The sequence below is a fragment of the Tauraco erythrolophus genome, chromosome 28 (assembly GCF_009769465.1).
Source record: "Tauraco erythrolophus isolate bTauEry1 chromosome 28, bTauEry1.pri, whole genome shotgun sequence".
NCBI lineage: Eukaryota > Metazoa > Chordata > Aves > Musophagiformes > Musophagidae > Tauraco > Tauraco erythrolophus.
In genome coordinates this window covers 3,040,020-3,054,265 of record NC_141492.1, presented here as the reverse complement: position 1 = coordinate 3,054,265, position 14,246 = coordinate 3,040,020, and the positions used below count along the sequence as shown (strand labels likewise).

At 68.6% G+C, this 14,246-nt stretch overlaps 3 protein-coding genes across 3 annotated transcripts; 1 reads left to right on the top strand and 2 right to left on the bottom strand.

The window, feature by feature from the left end:
- Positions 1 to 481: 481 nt before the first annotated feature.
- Positions 482 to 3,740, bottom strand: MPND (MPN domain containing). Its single transcript, XM_086627515.1, has 13 exons — positions 3,734 to 3,740; positions 2,905 to 3,131; positions 2,586 to 2,816; positions 2,338 to 2,500; positions 2,179 to 2,263; positions 1,977 to 2,073; positions 1,771 to 1,843; positions 1,616 to 1,692; positions 1,375 to 1,543; positions 1,202 to 1,272; positions 1,023 to 1,112; positions 679 to 771; positions 482 to 568 (listed from the first exon to the last, which is right to left on the bottom strand). The coding sequence occupies exons 1-13, from the start codon at positions 3,738 to 3,740 to the stop codon at positions 482 to 484; spliced, it is 1,470 nt and encodes a 489-aa protein (XP_086483641.1).
- A 402-nt stretch (positions 3,741 to 4,142) lies between these two features.
- STAP2 (signal transducing adaptor family member 2) lies at positions 4,143 to 8,738 on the top strand. Its single transcript, XM_086627514.1, has 11 exons — positions 4,143 to 4,253; positions 4,523 to 4,594; positions 5,185 to 5,280; positions 5,872 to 5,928; positions 6,016 to 6,161; positions 6,293 to 6,433; positions 7,115 to 7,184; positions 7,687 to 7,783; positions 8,086 to 8,292; positions 8,375 to 8,446; positions 8,680 to 8,738. Exons 1-11 carry the CDS (start codon positions 4,143 to 4,145, stop codon positions 8,736 to 8,738), a joined length of 1,128 nt encoding a protein of 375 aa, XP_086483640.1.
- A 630-nt stretch (positions 8,739 to 9,368) lies between these two features.
- FSD1 (fibronectin type III and SPRY domain containing 1) lies at positions 9,369 to 14,218 on the bottom strand. The gene is made up of 13 exons (XM_086627665.1): positions 14,206 to 14,218; positions 13,315 to 13,410; positions 13,095 to 13,226; positions 12,911 to 13,012; positions 12,439 to 12,461; positions 12,100 to 12,221; positions 11,315 to 11,524; positions 11,053 to 11,151; positions 10,749 to 10,908; positions 10,573 to 10,652; positions 10,106 to 10,357; positions 9,593 to 9,681; positions 9,369 to 9,479 (listed from the first exon to the last, which is right to left on the bottom strand). Exons 1-13 carry the CDS (start codon positions 14,215 to 14,217, stop codon positions 9,369 to 9,371), a joined length of 1,488 nt encoding a protein of 495 aa, XP_086483791.1. The 5' UTR covers position 14,218.
- Positions 14,219 to 14,246: the final 28 nt, after the last annotated feature.

The following is a 14,246-nucleotide window of genomic DNA, read 5'->3' as shown; positions in this document are numbered from 1 at the left end:
GCCAGGCTGGGCTGTGGGGCCGAGATGGGATGGAGGAGCAGCCCTGGATGATCGGCCTCCTGGTCCAGCTGGATGGTGGCTGGAGGCCACCAGCACGGTCCCTGACTGCGAGCGCCGGCGAGGTGTCCCCAGGGCAGCGGAGCCGCGCGCTGGCCACGTCTCGGGAACTGCTCTTTAATCAACTACCACTTCCACGAACAACTTACAGCCGAGACTCCCACCACCGCCACCGCCCTCCCCTCCACCGCTGCCCCCGGGGCCGCCGCGGCCGTGGGGCACCCGGGCAGGAGCTGGCGGGGTCCCAGGACCCCTCGGATGAGCTCAATGGAGCGGCGGGCGATGCGGTGTCCCCGCGGTGCTGCCCGGCGCCGGGTCTGGGTGAGCCCCTTGGGCTGGGGGGAGGCTGCCGAGCCGAGCTGAGCCGAGCGCTGGCTGCTGGGATGGCAGCTGGTCCGAGTCGAAGGGGGGGGCTCCCGGCCCCTCAGCTGCTGAGCTTGAGGAGGCTGTAGATCTGCTCCAGGATGTGGGTGAAGCTCTGGTCTTTGGGGGTGCGGGAGGCCAGGGAGCCCTGAGAACGGGGACGTAGCCCAGTTAATTAAAACAGTTGGGTGGTTGGAGCTGAGGCCCCGGCTAAAGCCCCCTCCCCACCCAGCCCAGCGGAGGAAGCCCCCTTCTCACCTTCAGCTTGTCCAGGTAGGTCTGATCCTGACTCCAGAGCTCCTGAAACTTCACCAGGTCGGGGGCTCCCTTGTAAAACTCCACCAGCAGCGTCTGGGATGGGGGGCGGAGAGAAGGGCTGCAGGTCCTGGGGCTGCCCCGGGGGTCGGGCACGTGGCCCCCCCACCCCTGTGGCACCAAGACCGCGGCAGCACGGTGGGGATGGAGAAGAGATCATCGCCATCACCGGGGCTAACGGCAGGATGGGGACCGGTGGTGGAAGCCCACCGAGCTCCCCCGATGGGGTTGGGGAGTTGTCCTTGATGGGGTGGATGGGGGTTTTGGGGCCCCCACCCCACGCTCACCATCTCCTGCAGGACATCATTGGTGAGGAAACCGTCCTGGATGTAGGCCACCTCTACGTCCATGGGGATGCCGTAGTCGTTGGGTCGTTGCTGGAGGACAGAAGAGCGGGGTCACCCCACAGCACCAGCACCACCCCCATCCCAAACACCCCCGCCACCGAGGGACGGCGACCGCTTACCTCCGGTGGTGGCATCACCCAGAAGGGCGCGATTTTGGACTCCACGCCGGGATTGCCGTGATAGTAGGGTCCTGAGGGGGGTAGGACGAGGACCGGGGACAGATGGGGCTGACACGGGGGGGGGGGTGACGGCAGCCCAGCACCCCCAGAGCCGGCAGGGACTGGGCTCTTACCACAGATGAGGGCCAGGCAGGGCTGGAAGCCGTTGCCGCTGCCCTGCAGCTTGAGCTGATAATCCATCTGCGCGTCGATGTCGTGCAGGGACGGCAGTGCGGGGCCGAAGGGGTGGCTGTGGTACCACCCCACCAGCGACAGCCCCCGCAGGAACAGGCTCTGGCAGATCTGGGATGGGCACACGCCGTGGGTCCGGGTCCCTTGGGACCCCCTCGGACCCCCCCCGCACCCCCAGTTTACCTCCTCCTCCACGGCACCGGCAGCCTCGGCATCGCCCAAGCGGCTCCGGCACGGGAAGGCTCGCAGCACCGTCAGCACTGCAGGGTGGGGGGGGACACGGGTGGGTGGCTCTGCCAGGGGCTGGGGGGGAGCCACCCACCCACCCCGCTACCTACGCTGCGTGTTGGTGTCCCACCGCCCGCCCAGGTAGCCCACCACTTCACTCCGCGTCAGGTGGCTGTGGAAATCCTAAAGGAAAAAGTTAAAATCAAGAGTTCAGTCCCCAAAACGACACCGGGGACAACCCCCCTGCTCCCTGCGGGTGTCCCCAGCGCCAGCACAGATGTCCCAACCTGTCCCCCACCCTGGGGAGGGGACGCACCAGGAGCAGAAGGACGTTGCTGGAAATGGCCACGTTGAAGGGCTGGAACTTGTTGATGGCGGCAAAGGACGTCACCTCCACCAGGGTCTGGGGGTTCCTGGAAGAGCCACAGCCCCCATGTCACAGCCACCCCCGGCCCCTTCCCCGCAAGGCTGGCGGTGGCACCCGCAGGGCTCGGCTTCCCATCCCCGTTGCACTCTACCTGGCAGAGTCGCGGGTGCCCAGGGTGCAGTAGCGGACGGGCACCCGGGGTTTGCTCTCCAGCCTTTTCCCCGGGGGGCCAGGATCTGCGAAGCACAACGCCCAGTCACCGCTGCCAGGGCTACCCAGCGTCCCCCCCGGGACCCCAGTGTCACCTTACCTGTCCCCGACGGCTCCGCCAGGCTCTTGCACTGCTGCTTCTTGCTCTTCTCCTCAGGTTTTTTGGCAGCCACCGGCTCCATCACGGGCGCCCGACCTTCCCTAGTCGCCTCCTCCTCTTCCTCCTCGGGCATCTCCTCCTCCTCAGCCTCGCTGGCCAGGCTCTGCGGGCAGCACAGGGCTGGCACCCACCTCCCCCTACATTTTGGGGGGCACCCGAGGGTCCCAGAGACAGGGGTCCCAACCCACCTCCTCAGCGGGTGGCTCGTTGGGCTGGTGCTTGCGTAGCCACGCGGCTTTGTACTGGTCCAGCTTCTGGCCCTTGTAGCGGACGGACGCCCAACCGCACCCCGACTTCTTGGCGGGGTTCACCAGGCGCTTGCAGTGGGTGGCCCAGGCACTGGGCGAGTTGAAGACCTGCCCTGTCTCCTGCCAGGTGATCGTCCCGTCCGCCCCCAGGTCCCCCACGAACTTCTTGCCCTTGGGGAGCGTGGGGTGAGCCGAGGAGGCACCCGCCCCGTCCCCCCATCCCTGTCCCCCATCGTGTCCCCGCTCCGGCCGGGCTCACCAAGTAGTAGATGGAGAGGACGCCGCGGGCCGGCTCGAGGAGCCCGTCACGGAGCAGGACGCGCAGGGTGATGCCGCGGCGGGTGAGCACGGCCCCCCGGGTGCCCCCCGCCGCCTTCGCCCCGCTCCCAGCCTCCGGCTCGGTCTCCGCTTCGTCCAGCCCTGGCTCCAGCTCATCCTCATCCTCCTCCAGGCACTCGTCCCCGCCGGGGGAGGCGGCCACCAGCGCTGAGGGATGGGACACGCTGCGTGGGGTCCTCCCCGGGGGGCAGCACCCATGGGTGTCCCCCCCAAGAGCACACTTGGGTCCCCCACCTCGTGTCTGCCTGCGGATGGGGACACACAGGGACACGGGGAGGGTGGGATGGACACAGGGATGTGAGGACTCAGGGACAGGAGGGTGGGGGACACTGGGGGCCGGGGGGAGATGCGGGGGTGTGAGGACACGGGGACGCGGGGCCGTGCAGACGAGGCGCTGGTGGCCCAGCAGGTCCCCAGAGCCCGGTGTGACCCCAGAGGGGTGCGGGGGGGACACCCACCCCCCCACCCCCCCCGCTCCTGCCCCACGGGTGTCCCGGGGTGCCCGGCCGGGTGCAGGCGCGCACCGAGACTCCGGCGTGCCCGCGCACACGCGAGCAGGAGCACGCGCAGGTGCACACGCGCGTGCACGGGGGTAAGCGTGCGCAGGTGCGTGCGCGCACACGGTGCGGGGGGGGGGTGGGGGGTGCGTGCACGGTGCGCGTGTCCCCGGCCGGTGCGTGCGTGCGTGTGCGGCCGGTCGGTGCGTGTGTCTGTGCGTGCGTGCCCGGTGCGCGCGCGCCCGCCGGTACCTGCCATGCTCCGCTCCCGCCGCTCCCGCCGCTCCCGCCTCCCCCCGGTGCGCGCGGCGGCGGCCCCACGTGATGGGGCGGCCCCGCGCGCCCCGCCCCGCCCGAGGCGGAGGGGGGGGGGGGGGACACCGGCACCGGGGCGGGGGGCGGGGGGGGGCACGGGAACCTGCTGCGGGGGGCGGGGCGGCCCGGCACCTGCCGCACCGGGGGTGGGGGGGGACACGGGGACACAGACCCGCACCGGGGCCCTGACACCCGCTCCCGCCGCACCGGGTCCGCGCCCCGGCGGTAGCTCCCGTCCCGCTGCCCTTCGCCCCGGCCCGGGGCGGGGCTGCCCGGTGCCCGTAACCCGGGAGGGGCCGGCCCGGCCCGGCGGCACCTGCGGCTCCTGCAGCGGCCGCGGGCGGAGATGGCCCGGCCGGTGCCACCGCCCCGGCGGGACCGACCCCGACCCCGGCCCCGACCCCGGCCCCGGCACAGCTACGAGGGCTTCGTGGAGAAACGGGGGCCGCGGGACCAGGTGGGCCGGCACCCCCCGGGACCGACCCCCCGGGACCCACCTCCGCACCGCAGGGACCGACCCCCCGGGGCCCGACCCCAGCACCCCTGGGACTCCCCGGGACCGAGCCCCGGCACCCCCCGGCACCGACCTCCCCACACCACCCGCCACACCCCGGTCCCTTCCGCCGCCCGGGGCCGCGCCGGTGCGTCCCCGCGGAGCCCGGTGTGCCGGTCCCGGTGGCCCCCGCAGCCCCCGGTGGCGGAGCTGAGTCCCGTCCCGCCCCACAGGGCTACCGGCGGGTCTGGGCCGGGCTGCGGGGGCTCACACTCGCCTTCTACGGGGGGCCCCGGGACTCCAAGGTACGGAGGGGGGTCTCAGGCAGGACCCCCGGGACCGGGACCCGCGGGTGGGCTGTCCTGGCCGGGACCTTTGAGACCCCACCCGCGTGCCCACCGTGGGACCCTCTGAGGCTGGGGACACCCCGGGCTGAGACACCCTCCGCATGGGCACTGCCGGTTGGGACCCCCATGTCTGGGACCCCCTCAGGGTGGGACTGCTGTGACCCCTCCAGGCTGGGACCCCAGGACTGGGACCCTCCCTCAAGCTGGGACCCCGGAGACACCCCTGGGCCAGGACCCCCCCGGACAAGAAACCTTTGGGTGGGACTGGGTGGGTTCCCCCAGGCTGAGACCCCTCGGACCCCCAAGGTGGGAGCCCAGAGACACCCCTGGGCCAGAATCCCCCCAGAGTGGACACCCCCAGACTGGGACCCCAGAACTGGAACCCCTAAGGTGGGAGCCCTGGTCTGGGACCTTTGGGTGACACTGCGGGAGGGTTCCCCAGGCTGGGGCAGGGTGAGGGGCAGGGGAACGGGGCAAGGGGGCTGAGGCCTGGCACACTCATGTCTGTGGTGGTGGCGGGCGGGGGGCCCACGCTTGGGTGCCCCCAGCCCCTGGAGGTGCTGGACCTGGGCGAGGTGGTGGCCGTGCGGGCTGCGGACGGGGTCCTCATCCTCAGGCTGAGGGGACAGGAGGTGACACTGAAGGTGAGGGGCACCCCATTGCAGGGGGCACCGAGGGGCTTTGGGGGTACCCCAGGGGGCTGGGGGCACAGGGTGGTGGAGGGACACGGAGGGCACCAAGCAGGGTGGGGAGGGGGCTGGGGGAGACCCGGTGTCCTTGGTGGGGAGTTGGGGACAGAGGGGGCTGGGGGACATGGAGGGGGGCACAGGGTGGAGGGGGACAGGATTTGGGGGGGCTCAGGGTGACAGGGGTATGAGGGGAGGCACAACAGCCAGGATTGGGGAGGACACAGGGAGCAGGATTTGGGAGTACAGAGGGGGGAGGATTTGGGCACTGGTGGGACATGGGGGCTCTGAGGGCTGAATTTGGGGGTACAGAGGAGAGAGGGGACAGGATTTGGGCACTGGGGGGACAGAGGAGCACTGAGGGGCACAAGGGGCAGGATTTGGGGGTACAGGGGATGCAGAAGCACAGGAACAGGGTTCTGGGGGGCAGAGGGCAGGCTTAGGGGGGGCGCAGAGGTTTGAGGGGAGGCACAAGGGACAGGGTATGGGGACACAGAGGGTATAGGGGACAGGCCACCCCCATGGCACCGTGTCCCCTGTCCCTGGCAGGCGCAGAGCCCGGAGGCGCAGGAGATGTGGCGCGGATTCATCCTAACCATGGTGGAGGTGGGCACAGGGCGCTGGCCCTGGGGGGGTCTGAGGGGGTCCTAATGGCACTGACCGGTGCCCATCACCCCATGCCCACCCCCCCAGATGAAGGTGCCCACCGACCTGGAGCTGCTGCCCGGCCACATCTTCCAGCTTTCGGAGGCCCTACGTGAGGAGCGGGACCATCAGGCCACCCTGGAGTGTCCCGTCACCCCCACCCCCCTGGTCACCCCCAGCCCCCCCGAGCCACTGTGAGTCGGGTGGGTTTCGGGGGTGGGGTCTCCATCCTCCCTGGGACGCACTGTGGCCCAGTGTGGCTTGGGTGGCACAGCTGGGGGTGGCCTGGCGTGGCGGGGGGGTGACAGGGCAGGGGTGTCCCCAGGGTGCCCAGCTGCTTTTTCGAGGTGACGCGGCTGGAGGCTGAGCGGCTGCTGGAGCGGAGCGAGGAGGGGGGGAACATGGTGCTGCGCCCCGGGGGACACGGCCCGGGGGTCTCTGTCACCACGCGCCAGGAGCTGAACGGGTGAGTGGGGATGGGGGACAAGGGGTGGGTGGCATCATGGAGCAGGTCTCTGAGTGAGGAGTGTCCCCCTGGGCATGGGTCATCATGTGAGGGGTGTCCCCAGGGTGAGGGTCCCCATGTGAGGGGTGGCCCCAGGGTGAGGGTCCCTGTAGGATGGGGGTGTCCCTGGGGCGCATGTCCTGTGTGAGGGGTGTCCCCAGAGTGTGGGTCCTTATGTGAGGGGTGTCCCCAGAGTGTGGGTCCTTATGTAAGGGGTGTCCGTGGGGTGCAGCTCCCTGTGCAAGGGGTGTCACCCTGGGCATGGGTCCCCGTGTGAGGGGTGGCATCAAGGTGGAGGTCCCCATGTAAGGAGTGGCCTGGGGTGCAGGTCCTCGTGCAAAGGGTGTCCCCTCAGGTTGAGAGTCCCCATGCAAGTGGTGGCGCCAGGGTGAGGATGCCCATGGGGTCCGGGTCCCCATGGGGCGAGGGTCTCCATGCAAGTGGTGGCCCCAGGGTGACAGTCCCCATGGGGTGAGGGTGCCCATGGGGTGCGGGTCTCCATGTGAGGGGTGGCCCCAGGGTGAGGGTCTCCATGGGGTGCGGGTCCCCGTGCGAGGGGTGGTCCCAGGGTGAGGGTGCCCATGGGGTGTGAGTCCCTGTGCGAAGCGTGGCAGCCCCCACTGACGCAGCCCCCCGGGGCAGCACGGTGCTGCTGAAGCACTACAGGGTGAACCTCGTGGACCAGGGCTACGTCATCGACGTGGACACGCCGGTGAGTGACGTGGGACAGAGCTGGGCTGGCCCTGGGGACAAGGACCCCCTGGCACCCACCTGAATAGGGCACTTGGGGTGTGGGACCCACAAGGAACTGGCACCCATGGGGCCTGACAACCTCAAGGCTGGGTACCCCAGGAAGTGGGACCCCAAAAGTGCTGGGACCCCCAGAGGGTGAGACCCCCCCCAAGGGACTGGGACCCCCCAAGGCTACAATCCCTGGGAACTGGGACCCCCAAGGGACTGGGACCCCCAAAGGGCTGATACCCCAGGGGGTGGGACCCCAAAAGGCCAGGGACTCCCCAAAGGGCTGAGCCACAAAGGACTGGTACCCCAAAGAGACTGGGACACCCCAAAGCACTGCAACCCAAGGGGTTGGGACCCCCCCCCCCGCCCAGGGCCCAGGAGCAGTGGGCATGGAATGGGAGGCTATAGAAGGGGGGGTCTCCATGGCGGGGGGGGGGTCCCCAAGTGACACCGTGTGCGTGTGTCCCCCCCAGCATCGCTGCTCCTCGCTGGCGGAGGTGGTTCAGTACTTCGTGGAGCGCAGCAAGGGCAGCCTGCGGCCCCTGCACCAGGAGTACAGCCCGCGGCTCGGTGGGCTCAGGGGGGGCTTGGGGGGGGGCCAGGGGGCTCTGGGTGCTCAGCGAGGTCTGGGGGGGGGGGGTCTTGCAGGACAGCATGGGGTGCAGTTCTGGGTGGCTGGGGTGGTGGAGGGCATCTGGGGGGGGTCTTTGGGGTGCTTGCTGGAGAGCTGCGCGAGGGTTGGGGTGACTTGGGGTGCTGTGGGATGGTTTTGGGGGGGGAAGAGCTGCGGGGGGGTCACAGGCTGGTACTGGAGGTCGAGGGGGGGGGTTGGGGGTGTCAGGGGGTTCGTGACCTCCCCATCTCTGCTCCAGAATTCGTGGAAACAGATGGTGAGAATGGGGAGGAGACCTGGAGGGGGTGTGAGCCCCCCCTGGCTGCCCCCATGCCCCAGCCCCCTCTCAGTGCTCTGAAGCTGTCCCCGAGCACCCATCGCCCTGCGCTGCAGCCGCCCGGGGTGGGCAGGAGACCCCCACCATCAGGGGCCATCCCGGAGGAGCGGACCTACATGAATGAGCAGGGTGAGGCCAGTTGGGCTTGGGGAAAACTGAGGCGGGGGGGGGGGGGGGGCACCCCCATGCTCACCCCTGCCCTTCTCCACAGATGAGCAACCCCCCAAGAGCTCTGCCCCCCGTCCTGCCCACCACCGAGCCCTGCTGCCACCCCACGACCACGGTAAAGGAGGGGGGGTCCGGATGCCTTGGGGAGGGGGGCACAGAGAGCCCTGGAAGTGCAGGGTGTTGCGGGGGGTGGGGGGGGGGTGCCAGGACCTGGACACCTGGGTCCTGCCGCTGGCTCTGGGGACAAGTGGTGGAGCAGAGTGGTCACTCCGGGGTCACTGGTGGGGTGGGGGGGTCCCTGGGCACCCGGGTCCTCTGCCAGGCGGTGACTCCCCCCCCATGGCACAGGCATGGTGGAAGAGCTTGCCAAGAAGCTGCAGCTGCGCCGAGCTCTCATCGAGGACTGATGGGTGCCAGCGCAGTGGCTGGGGGGTCCAGCTGCCCCCCTTCTTCGTGCCAGGAACCAGCTGGGGCAGTGGAGTGCCCCCTGCTCCAGGCAAAGCTGCCCCCAGTCCCTCGTGGCCTGGGCACCCCCCTAGGGCTGGGTGGCATTGGGAGGGGTGGGAGGCAGCAATGGACCTCCAACACGCATATTTGGGGGGTCATCGACCTGGGTGCCATCCCAAATAAAGGCACTGCTGTGCTCAGCCCTGTTGCAGCTCCTCACGCCATGGGGGTGGCACTGGGACACGCCCCAGCCCCCCAAAAAAAGCCCCTGCCCCACCTTGGGCCACTGCCACCCATTGCCCGTGCCCCAGCCACGGCCGTGTCACACCTACATCCCAATTTATTCTTCAGGCTCGAAGCAGCTCTCGGTGGTGAGGGGCGACGTGCCCAGTCCGGTGCCAGTGATCAAGGGGGGGTGGCATGGAGTTGTGGGGAATCAGCTGGCTGTACTGGTGCCAGTACACCCCAACTCTGGGGGCTGGCACAGCCCTGCCAATGCGGCGTAGGGGGGTGGGTTTGGGGTGGGAGGGGTAGGGGTACATTCAGTGCTCTTGCCTGGGGGGTGCCCGCCGAGGGGGAGGCACACGGCCCTAGGGCAGGCTGGCATTGGAGCTGCTGGCCGTGCTGTTGCGTTTCTGGAGGCATTTCACTGCGCTGGGCACCTGCAAGCCCGAGGAGACGTGGAAGCTGCCACACCAGACCTGCGGGCACAGGAGTGGGGATGGGCTGGGGGGAGGCTGGCACAGGGATGGGGGGGGCTGAACCCCACCGTTAGCAGCCCCAGAGGAGGTGCCCAGCCCTGCCTGCCCCTTACCGTGAAGGCAGGCAGCACCGGCTGCGTGAACTTGGCTTTGAAGGTGTGGAGCAGCTGCTTGGTCCTGGCATTGTAGAAGGACAGGAGCCCTGCGGGCACAGTGAGGGGGTGGTCACGGATGGACACAGAGCTTGCAGACCCCCCAGTACAGTGTCCATGGTGATGGCAATGCCCATGGTGGACATGCTGGCACCTATGGTGGTGCAATGCCCATGGTGGATACACTGGTGCCTATGGTGGTGGTGGTGCCCGTGGCAGACATGCTGGTGCCTGTGGTGGTAGTGGTAGACATATTTGTGCCCACGGTGGCGGCAACACCCATGGTGGACACGCTGGTGCCCATGGTGGTGGTGCACATGGTGGGCATACTGGTGCCCATGGTGATGCCCAAGGTGGACATGCTGGTGCGATGGTGGTGGCAAGGCCCATGATGGACACACTGGTGCCCAAGGTGGTGAAAATACCTGTGCCTACCCTCAGCACTGCCCCATCCCCACCCCATCCCACACCCACCTTCGTGGAAGTTGCAGTAGACGCCGATGCAGTCAGGCACGGGCACGTCCAGCACCTTGGCCTTGTTGGCATGCTTGGCGCTGAAGCTGACCTGCAGCCAGTTGTTGAGGTGGAGGCACCAGGAGGCTGAGGTCTTCCCCAGCTGATCGAATTTGCCCAGGCTGCGATATGCCACCCCCACGCCAAAAACTTTGCTGTCCCGGTCGTACCGCACCTCCCAGTAGTGGTCGTCCCCATCGATCAACGTGTCACCTGCAGGCACCGGGCACGGCTCTGCCTGGTGCACCCACAGGGTGCCCCGTCCTGTCCCCAGCCCCGACAGGTCCCTCTGGGTGCCCCATGCCCACCTCCATCATGCCCTGTGCTCTCAGAGCCACCCTCTCCCCTCCGTGTCCCCCATCCCCTCCGGCACCCCTGGTTGTCTGCAGGGTCCCCACCAGTACCCAGTGGGTGCCCCTGGCTCTCACCCAGAACTGTGTAGGACTCGGCAGTGAAGCGATCTCTGCCCCCGCGCCCCGAGGGCATCCTCTTGGGCGACTGCACCACCCTAGGACAGATGGATGCCAGTGAGGAGGGTAGGGCTGGGTTGGCATCACCCAGGGTGGGCAATACTGGGGTGACAAGGGGTGGAGGGTGACATTACCTGGCCGGTGAGTTGGCAGGTGAAGCTGTCCTGCCCTTGCCATCCTTCTCGCGGGCCTTGACGTCCTGCACCTTGCCACCCGTGCCATCCCACTCCACACTGAGCTCCTCCACGCGCAGGTTCTGGTGGGAGGTGCTGGCGTCCAGCCGAAACATGAACGCTGGGGACAGCCACCGTCAGCACGTCCCCCCCCACCTCCCACCTGGCACCGAGGGCTCATAGACCCCTGGCACACTTGGGAAGGAGCAGCATGGGGTGGTACAAGGTGGGGGTGACGGGTGCCCTGCCACCCCCAGCTACCCACCTCTAGTTTCCAAAGTGACTGGCTCAGAGAACTCGCCTGCCACAGCCTTGTTGCACGCCCGTACCCGAAAATTCATGTACTTCATGTCAAACTTCAGCCCTGTGGGCACAGCAGGGTCACAAAGTGGGGCACTGCACCCCTATGTCCCCTACAAAGCCTGGCACTGCCACCCAGCCCCCTGGGACAGCCCCAGCCTCCGCCACCTGCCATGCCCGCTCCCAGCCTGGCACACTTGGGGCCAGTTTTGCCCCCACGCCCTCACCGGAGAGGGTGTACTCGGTGCCCTTGATGCCCTCGACCACCATCCAGGGCTGGTCCTCCTTGGCACGGGGCGGCCCCTCGAAGTTGGTCCTGCGATACTCCAGCACGTAGTGGTCGATCTTGCTGTCCTCGTCGGGCATCCTCCAGGCCAGCGTCACACAGTTATCGGCCACCAGTGATTCCGCCAGGTCGATCTCGGGGGTGCTGGGCACTGCCCACAGGAGCAGCCATGCCAGTGTCCCCCACACACACTCACTGCAGCCCTGCTGCCAGCCAGGGTACCCCCAGCACCCCCAGGGCACCCATAGGTCCCATGGCCTCGGCACCTCAGAGACCCCAGGCATGGCACCCGCAGGATCCATGGGCACAGCACCCTTGGGACCCCATGTGTAGCATCCCAGAGACCCCCAAGTGTGGCACCCATGGGCACTGCACCCTAGGGATCCCACATATGGCATCCCAGAGACCCCGAGCATGGCACCCACCTCATCCCTAGGCACATTGTCCAACCCCCCCATCATCCCTCCATCCCTGGCACCTTCTTGCCCCTCTGGATGAGACACCACAGGATGCCCCAGGCCTGGCGCCCCCCCCTCGCTCTTCACCCTCTCTCCTGGCACCCAGCAGACCCCTTACACCCTGGACCCTCATCCTCATGCTGTCCCCTTGCCAGGCTGGCACAGCCCTCCATGCCCCTGACACTGCCCTTCCCTTGCACCGGGAGAAACCCACCCGCTGTGCCCTGTCCCCTTCGTGTCCCCGTCACCTGCTGCCCGCGGGCGATACCTGGCAGGAAGGCGAGGGCTTGGAGCAGGCGGCGTTCCTGGGCAAAATCCACCATCAAGTGGCTCATGTTGTCGCTCACCTTGGCCTTGAGCGAGAGGCGGAAGGCGGGTGCCATCGTCACACTGCGCGGGGGGCACATGGGGACGAGGGTCAGCGGGGCCGGATGCCAGCCACCCCCCCAGCCCTGACTGCTCACCCCCTGCCCTGTGTGGCTGTGGGGAGGGTGGGCAGTGCCACCCACCACGGGGTGCCACCCCAGCACCCATGGGACCACCCACCACGGGGCCCTGGCTGGGAGGAGGGGGGGTTAGTGGGACTGGGGGCACGGGGGTGCCGTACCTATCCTTGATCTGTTTGGCAGCCTTGAGAGCGCGGAGGAAAAGAGGAGGAAAAAAAAAGCAGGTGAGACAGCAGTGCCAGGAGCCAGCGCGGTACAGCGTGCCCGGACACCCGCTCTGGTGCCAGTGTGGCAGAGCATGCCCGTGTCCCTGCCACGGTACCCCACGCACAGCACCCCCACAGCACAGCATCCCATATGCTCACTGGTGCCCACCCATGTCCCTGCCATGGTGTCCCTTTGTCTTGGGAGAAAAAGGGCACCAGGCAGCTCTGGGGGGTCTCCATGCTCCCGCCCAGCCCCGCAGCGGGCACAGCCAGCCCAGCGTTGCCCCAGCACAGAAAGAAAGGAGGGTGCCCGTCTGGGGTGAGCGAAGCCCCGGAGTGGCATCGACCGGTTGGCAAGGAGGAGAGGGGAGGTCGAGACACCCCCAGCCAGACCAGGACACCCCACCCCGTGGCAGTGGGGACATACCTGGGGGAAGTCATGGTGGTTGGCCGTCTCCAAGGCCTGGTTGGCCGCCTCCAGCAGCTCCTCCGAGCTCTCCAGGGCCTTGGCACATGCTGCCAGCTGGGCCTGGCGTGGGGAAGGGAGAGAGGCAGCGGTGGGCAAGGACACCGATGGGTGGGTGGGTGGGACACGTAGGGGGGGCACTGACCTGCAGCTCGTAGGTGCGGCTGGCGCGGTCCTGCTTGATCTTCATCAGCATCTCGTCCTTCAGCTCGTCCAGCAGCGCGTACAGCGACTGGAACTCGCCCTCCAGGTCCTCCTGCGCCCGCGACGAGTTGGCCTGCTCACAATGCCCCGGTCACAACGGGTGCCACCCCCCCGGTGTGCCAGGGCGGGGGTCCCCGGGGGGAGGGCAGGGTCCCTGGTACCTCCACATTCTGCATCATCTGCTTGAGGGAGTAGATGAAGTTCTGGATCTCCTCATTCTTCACGGCCAGGGTGGTGATGATCTTCCGAAGAGCCTCCTGCCCGGCGCCCCCAGCCCACCATCAGCACCCCCGGCCCCCCCCGTGCTCGCCGCCCCCCGCCGTCCCTCGGCTGCCTGTCCCTGCCAGGCCCAGGCGTGCCAGGCGCCACGGGGACCCAGTGCCCGGGGCTCTGCTGGCACGGCGGGAGCGGGATGACTTGGCAAGTGGGGGGGGAGCAGAGCGAGGGCGGCAAGGGGGGACAGCCTGGCACCCTCCCCTGCACCCCTCCATCCCTCCTGACTCCTCCACCTCTCCAGCGCTCCTCCATCCCTCCCGCACCCCTCCATCCCTCTCGCACCCCTCCATCCCTCCTGACTCCTCCATCCCTCCTGCACCCCTCCATCCCTCCAGCACCCCTCCATCCCCCCCGACCCCCTCCGTCCCTCCTGACTCCTCCATCCCTCCCGCACCCCTCCATCCCTCTCGCACCCCTCCATCCCTCCCGCACCCCTTCACCCCTCCTGACCCCTCCATCCCTCCTGCACCCCCTACACCCCTCTGGCACCCCTCCATCCCTCCCTCTTCCATTCCTCCTTTGCCATCCTTAACTCCTGCATCCCTCCTTCCTCCAGACCTCCATCCCTCCTTCTCCATCTCTCTCTCTCCCTCCCTCCCTCCTCCATCCCTCCTTCCTCCATCGCTCCCTCCCTCCATCTCCTCTTCCTCCCCCCCTCCATCTCCTCTTCCTCCCCTTCCCCATCTCTCCGCCCTCCCTCCCCCTTCCCCATCCCCTCTCCCTCCCCCCCTCCAGCCCCCCCGTCTCGCCCCGCGCCCGGCCCGGCCCGGCCCCACCTGGTCGCCCATACCGGGCCGGCCCCGCCGCCGCCGCCGCC